The sequence below is a fragment of the Dipodomys ordii genome, unplaced genomic scaffold (genome assembly GCF_000151885.1).
Source record: "Dipodomys ordii isolate 6190 unplaced genomic scaffold, Dord_2.0 Scaffold176, whole genome shotgun sequence".
Taxonomy (NCBI): domain Eukaryota; kingdom Metazoa; phylum Chordata; class Mammalia; order Rodentia; family Heteromyidae; genus Dipodomys; species Dipodomys ordii.
Genome location: NW_012267392.1, coordinates 1,449,428 through 1,457,292, shown reverse-complemented (window position 1 = coordinate 1,457,292; position 7,865 = coordinate 1,449,428). Strand labels below are relative to the sequence as shown.

The following is a 7,865-nucleotide window of genomic DNA, read 5'->3' as shown; positions in this document are numbered from 1 at the left end:
AAAATGATTTCATTCAGTAAAGTACATGTGCCTCCATCTCCAAAAGAAATAACAAAAGCAGAGCTGTAGGTATGGCTCAGATGGGGGAGTACTGGCCACCACAAAGCCCAGATTTCAAACTATGGCATTGTCAAAAAATGTAAGAAAAAAATTAAAATGATAAGTTGGAACTCATTGGAATGTCTCCTTTTTAACTCAACATGTGAAATTAAGAATTTTGTTTTGAATATTCAAAAAAATTGACTATACTTGTCAAAACTACAATAATTACTACAAACCTGTAATCTGCAAATACAAGCAGACTTAATGTATACTGCAAAAATCAATATGCCATTTCAAAGAATTGTGATGTCTCAGATTTAGAATGTTTAAGTATCTGGTAATCACTAAAGGCTCTAAAATAAAACAAAAAAAATGTCTTCAGGGCTGGGGTGTAGCCCCAAGGCCCCAAGTTCAAACCCCAGTACTACAAAAAATAACCCTCTAATAATTTGGTGCTACTGAATGAGTAGTTGTTGTTATTTCTATGGGGATTTTGATTTTGACTAAGAATTTGATTTTGGCTTACCCAAAGTAGAAGTACTGGGTCATTTTGAAATTTTCCTTTTAATTTTGAGGGGGAGATGGTTCAAAGTCAGATGTGTTCACCGTAATGGATGATGTGGTCATTGATCCTGGCTGAAAAGGACCCAGGGACACTTGAATAACAACTTGGGTCTCAGGAGGCAATCCTTCTAGTTGCTTAGGCTTCTTAAACATTTGGTGACACTGGGTCTTGTGCTGTATTTTCTCCTTGAAAGTCAGAAACTGCAGCCTACATTTAGAACACTGATGAGCACACCTTTCCCAGTGCCCCCTATAATGACACGTGTATGTTGGTGCCGTTCTGAAAATTCTGAGACAAAACAGACAGAGCAGATAGTTAGTGTTTGCATGGCGCATTTTAAAATGTGTTATCACATCATCAAAGATTGATGACCTATACTTGCAAACCTGACACACATAAGGCATCTCCCCAGGCTTATGATTGTCCTTCATGTGTTGTAAGAGAACTTGATCTGTTTCAAATGATAGTTCACAGATTTTACAGACATCAGAGTGTTTCTGAGGAGAGTGCACTCTGTCAATGTGACACTGCAGCTGGAAGGGCAAGGGGAATTTTCGGTGGCAGTGCTGGCAGGTGATATCATTTTCCCAGTTGTCACTCTGCTTTTCAAGTTCTAAATGGTGCCTCATATGATTCATAAACTTCATATTTTTTAGAACTTTCTGGCATCTGGAGCATTTAAAGTGTATGAGAGTCTTTGGTCCTGCACGCCCATGACCCTTATGACGTCCATAGTAGAAATCATCAAGTAACAGTGTCAGTTTTCCTTTCTTGGGATCTGAGATCTTGTTCTCATGTCCTTGGCTTGATAAGTCTGTTTTTGCCAATCCATTTTCTCCATCAAGGTTTATACTGATTGGTTTGAAATGGACACTGTCTTTTGGAAAAGCTGTGGATGGTCGACTCTGAGCAAGACTTAATGAGGCATGAACACCATTTGAGGGTGGATTTTGCTGAGGATTCACTGTATGAATATTGCCTGAAAGAGATAAAGCTGACTTTCCTTTGTGTCTATCAGTACGTTTAGGCCTTTTGGGATTTATGCTACTTCCTTTAGAAGTGGAACCTCGGCGCTTTGCCACACGAGGACGTCCAGTCACACCTTTTACTGAAAATGCTGCTCCTTCTGGCTGATGGCATGAACGTGGGAGCGTAACCACAGGAGAACATTCTGAGGACCTACCAGGCATGACTTGTGGTGAATCATTTTTATAATGAGGTTTACATAACGGCTTAGTAATAACAGGATTTGCTGTTCTTGATTCAGATTGTGATCTTGCTTCTGCTGAAGGGTTCACATAACTTGTAGGCTGCAATCTGAGTCCAGTATCTTTTCTTAGGTGATTACACATTTTTCTCTTTGACCCTGGGTTGATTCTGTTCAAAATATTGGAAATGACTGGTTTTGAATTTGAAATTACCCCAACAAAGATCACTTCATCCTCATCCTCTATTTGTTGGGTTGCTTTTGAGCTTTTCTGTAGCTCTGCATCTTGTTCTTCCTCACTTAATATATATAGTTGATCCATTTCTTAATTTTTTTTAAACTCGTGCACAGTGCCTTTATGTAAACTGTCACCTATGTAAAAAGAGAGTACACATCAATTAGTATATAAAATGCATTCTTTTATTCAATGTTCTCCAAATGCTGAGGTAATTGTAATGTCTGTACTTTACAGGGAAGTATACTGAGGATTAAATGACAGCTTAAAAATTAGAAGTGATGGGGTACTAGTGACTCATGCATGTAATCCTAGCATTTCAGAAGGCTGAGATTTTGAGGATCCTTGTTTGGAAGTCAGCCCAAGCAAGAAAAATTGTGAAACTTTTATCTCCAATTAACCACCAAAAAAGATGGAAGTGGAGCGGTGGCTCAAATGCTAGAGTGCTAGCTTAAAGGGAATAAAAACTCAGGGACAGAGCCCAGGCCCTGAGTTCAAGCCTCAGAATTGGGTATTGTTAGCCACTATCCAGGTCTGATATTGGAGGTCTCAATTTAACCTTTTGCCTTTGTAAAGTTAGGGATAACATCATGTTTCGTTCTTCAGGTACCCTCATGAAGTGGAAAATGATATAGTCAACCAAATTATAAGGGATCTGAGTGTAGTAAAAGGAAAATATATTCCATAGAGGCCAGGTAGGTAGTATCATATATCTCCATGTGACTTGTACCCCTCTGATACTTGAATGCCCCCAGATAAAAATCCAAGTAAAGTCTTTTCATAACATCCCTATTTTGCTTTCACCTAATAGTATAAAGAGATCACGCCACCTCCTTTTGTTAACAATGTTACTAGTCTTTTCACACTCTACAATGAGGTTTACCTGTGGGACTAAACACAGTATAAATGATAGTTTATTATTTGTGAAAATAGGCTCTAAGACTTTCACATGAAGGGAAATTTGGTTGCATCAGGCATCCCTGCCCCCCATCTCCCTTACCCTGGCTCCAGTCTCCTAGCATGAACTCAGGATGTGGGCACTGTCCCTGAGCTTCTTATGTTTTGGAGTGGTGTTTGTTTTCATGCCATCCTAGAGGTTGCACTCAGGACTCTGGTGCTGTCCCTGAGCTTTTTTGCTCAAAGCTATCACTCTACCACTTGACCCATAGCTCCACTTCTGGTGTTTGTTGTTGTTGTTGGTTCACTAGAGATAAGAGTCTTATGGACTTTCCTCCACAGCCAGGCTTCAAACCATGATTCTCAGATATCACCATCCTGAGTAGCTAAAATTACAGGTGTGAGCTACCAGAACTTGGTGAATCAGTCATCCTCAAGAAAGCTGGCTACCATGACATGAACAGCTTCATAGCCCAAACAAATCAACAAGGAGGCCTCCTGTCAACAGCTGATGAGTGAGCTTAGAAATTTCTCATTCAATCCTGGTCCTATCTCCAATTGGTCCTATCTCAACCAATACCTTGACTCTAACTTCCTGATATCTCTTGAGCCAGAACAAGCCAGCCAAACGACATTTGGATTCCAGACTTTCAGAAACTATGAGTCTATCATTCTAAATTGTTACTTTTTTATAATGCTTAACACATAGTTCTTATATATTCACAATGTTTGAGCACACTATATATAATCTTTACTAGATTAGAATTCATTCAGATCATCTTCCTTGTCCGCTCTTATTTTACTCTATATGACACAGTTTTTAACAAAAAGTGTATGAACTAGAAGGAATATATGTCATCATTATAGAGATACCTATGAACTAATGTTTATTAAGCACTATTCACAAGAACTAAGTTATGGAATCAGCTTAAGTGCCTATCAACAGATGAATCCTAAAATAAAATGTGGTACATACACACATCTATGTTGTTTACTTTTATCTTTCAAGATCTCAGGTGAATGAACATTGTCACAGCCAGTCCTTCCTTTATTTAAGGAAATAATTTAAAGGAGTTCAGAATTACTTAGTAGTTGGTCTGAATTATACACATTCAAATTCCTTAAGGAACCCTATAACAGCAAAGATTTAGCTCAAGAGAGTATCAGAGGAAAGTAGCAGGAGAAAGGAGACTATATACTTTATTATAGTGATCTCTAGCTTACCTCAGATGTCCACTGAAACTTGCAAGAACTTGAAAAGTTTGCAGACAAGTGAAGGTCACATTCTTAGTTATTTACACAGTAGACTGTATGTGTGTGCATGTGTGTGCTGGACCTGGGCTTTAACTCAAGAGCCTGGGTACTGTTCCTGAGCTTTTTAATCAATGATAGTGCTCTACTATTTGAGCCACAGGTCCATTTCCAGGTCTTTTGTGATTAACTGGATGGAGATAAGTCTCATGGCAGCCTGGGGTGCCTCTGAAGCATGATCCTCAGATCTCCTGACTAGTTAGGATTGTAGGCTAGAGCCACTGGTGCCCCACGACTAAACAAAACAAAAAAAACAAAAATCTTTAAAAGTTTGTGGCTGCCACCCTCTAGAATAGGAGCAGGGCTGGAATTACAAAACTGGAGCACGCTCTCTCCACGCATGTACTCTTCCCCCGCCCTGACACCCCCATTCACAGCCCCACTTCTGGCTTTTTTTTCTGGTTCACTAGCGATAAGAGTCTATGTACTTAACTGTCCTTCTAAACGTGATCCTCATCTCTCAGACTCCTGAGTAGCTACGATTATAGGAGCCACCAGCACCCATCTTCCATTGTTTTTCCTTCTTTTTTTTTCCCCTTCTAAGTCAGGGCCTCACTATGGAGCCCAGGTGGCCTGAAATTCAAGATCCCCAGTGCTGAGATTACAGGTATGCCCCACATAGCCAGACTCTGAGTTAATGATATTTACCACCACAAGATGAGACAGTCTGGCTTAGGCCAAGCGTCAGGAGACAGGTGATCTCTTCCTGAGGCGATCCTTGCCTGGACGGAGCAGAGTCCTGAGAAACAAAGGACAGAAACGTTGGCAGAGGAGACTGTGAGGAGGCGTGATCCCGGGTGCGGCCTCATGGCCACCCCTTCCCCCCATATCCCGCCCTCCTCACAGGACAGGCCACTTGGGCCCTGCACTGACAGCATGTGAGGCATCCTGACCCAAGGAGCTGTGGCCAGCGACCCTCCCGCCTCCCCGCACCTTAGGGCCGCTCCACACCTTGCCCTGGTCCTCTGGAGCCCTAGTTGTTAAGGCACTCCGCAACAACGCCTAAGTCTAGAATCTTCCTCAAACCCTTGGCGACTCACTATGGCTTCTCTGCCGCTTGCGCCCAAGCCACCTGTGATTGGCTGCTGGTTGTAGACGCACGTATGGAGGGCGGGACTCCAGACGCTTCCATCTGATAGGTCATGATGACTGTCACTGAGAACAGAGCCTGCGCTCTGGGCCTCAGTCAGGGGAGATACAAGAGCAGATGGCCTTGTGCCTTTATGGCCTTGGAGCTTGGGCCCTTGAGCCCTAATCAATCCCTACTCAGTTATCAGCCTCACGAGTAGCTAGGATTACTGGTGTGAGTCACCACACTAACCCTTCCTTCCTTCCTCCTGTCTCTGTAGATATGCTCTGTTGGGTCTCCATATTTATTTGGCTGTACTTGGTTTGTGTACATCTGGAATTTGAGACGTGGAGAGGCTCAGGTAGGAGAATCTCGAGTTCCAAACTAACCTGGAGGCTGTCTTAAAGAAAAAAAGCAAAAGAAAAGCCGGTCTCTATAATCCTAGCTACTCCGGAGGCTGAGATCTGAGGATCAAGGTTAAAGCCAGCCTGGGCAGGAAAGTCCGAGAGACACTTATTTCCAATAAACCACCAGAAAACAAGAAGTGATGCTGTGGCTCACGTGGTAGAGCACTAACCTTGAGCTGAAGAGCTGAGGGGACAGCACTCAGGCCCAGAGGTCAAGCCCCACAACCAAAAGAAAAAGAAAAAGAAGCCAAGTGCCAATGGCTCATGCCTGTAATCCTAGCTACTCGGGAGGCTGAGATCTAAGGATCATGGTTCAAAGCCAGCCCAGGCAGGAAAGTCTGTGAGACACTTATCTCCAATAAACCACCAGAAAACAGGAAGTGGTGTTGTGATTCAAGTGTTAGAGCACTTGTTTGAGCTCAGGGATAGCACCCAGGCCCAGAGTTCAAGCCCCATGAGTGGGGGCGTGGGGGGCGGGGAGAAAAGAAAAAAAATCACCTCATAACCAAAGTCACCCTGGGCTCAGGGCTAGGTTAGGAACCAAGGCCACTGGGTAGCATGCACACAAGAGCAACAACCACTATGTGGAGTCATTTACCTTGACCTGCAATTGACCCTTGGGCTCGATTTACCTGAAACTGCATCTGAGGTCTTTCACTGACTTTCTAGCTGTGTTTTTTGATGTAGGAGCATGTGATTAATTGCACAAAACCATATGCAATATTTGTGTGTATATTTAGAGAAAATTGCTTATTTTTGGTTTCTTTGAAAATTTGAATTTTTATGTGATCATGCAAGTGATGGAAAGACAGCTACAGTCAGTGGCCTTGATGGTAAGAACCATTTTTCTGACCTTAGCACAAGTTTGTACTTCCTCCCCTAGGGGACCAATCAATTATCTCTCTGGAACACTTATCTACTCCCCACCCAGACTTCTTAGAAACAGCTTCTGGCTCCCTGTGAAAGAAAAATTGACTCTTGTTCACCTAGTCCCCAATTGTTGAGGAGGGAATAAAAGGAGACTCCCCCTGCCCCCACCAAGAGCCAAGATAGATAACCAGCTCTGGGCTATTTTTCAGGGGTGTGTGTGTGAGAGAGAGACAGAGACAGAGACAGAGAGAGTGGAGAGACAGAGACAGAGATGGGTGAAGGAGAGAAGAAAGAGAAAGATTGGGGGAGAGAGACCCCAGGGGCTTGAAGTCAGGGCGTAGGCGTTGCCCCTAAGCTTTTTTGCTCAAGGCTGATGTTCTACAACTTGAGCTGTTGCTCCACTTCCAGCTTCTTGATGGTTGATTGGAAATAAGAGTCTCAAACTTTATATTTACCCAGGCTGGCTTCAAACTGCAATCCTCTAATCTCAGCCTCTTAGAAGCTAGGATTATAGGTGTGAGCCACTGGTGTTGCCTTGGCTTTCTGGGCAGATTTATCTTTCACTTTGCAATGAACTTTTCTTCTACACAAGATTTAACACTGTTATTTCCTTCCATCCTGTCTCTGTAGTTGTGCGCTGTAGTTCTCTATTTATTTAACAATATTGGCATAGAATTCAGGATCTTCTCACTTGTTAGGAAGCTTGTCTGTTAAGCATTACTGATCTCCCTAACCAAGGCTGAAGGCATACTTGGCTATATGCAAAGGCACCATGCTAGGGTGTCTACGTGGCATTTAGGGTTATTTAGGTAGAGTGGAGATTCATGCACAGGTGGCCCTGACCCCTCATCCTTACCCTTCTCACAAACCAACATAAGAAGATAGCTAGTTCACCCAAGAATGTTAACTTAAGAGTTTATATTCAGGTTGGAGTTACTATTCTATCAAAATGATGTCCAGTTTATGTTAGAGAAGAAACTTATTTACACATCACTAGTTATGTACAAAGTTTACTGCCTTTTCTACTATGTCCTGATGGATAATAAAAACTGCCTTGGACATAAACTAGGGGTCTGTCCTGAGATGGAGACCCTGGTTTCCCCGCTTTGATTCTTGAGATTGTTTTTGTGTCTTTCTCATACTGTGCTAAGCCCCTTTTAGGTAACTTTTCACCTTGCGGTGCTGGACCCCTCACTTGTCTACCACCGAGTTACACCCCAACTCTTCTTACTCCTCTTTATAGTACTCTCAGATACATACCT

General features: G+C 42.6%; 1 protein-coding gene across 1 annotated transcript; it reads right to left on the bottom strand.

The window, feature by feature from the left end:
* Positions 1–606: 606 nt before the first annotated feature.
* LOC105998877 (zinc finger protein 280B-like) lies at positions 607–2,136 on the bottom strand. Its single transcript, XM_013033712.1, has one exon. It carries the CDS (start codon positions 2,134–2,136, stop codon positions 607–609), a length of 1,530 nt encoding a protein of 509 aa, XP_012889166.1.
* Between the last annotated feature and the right edge of the window lie 5,729 nt (positions 2,137–7,865).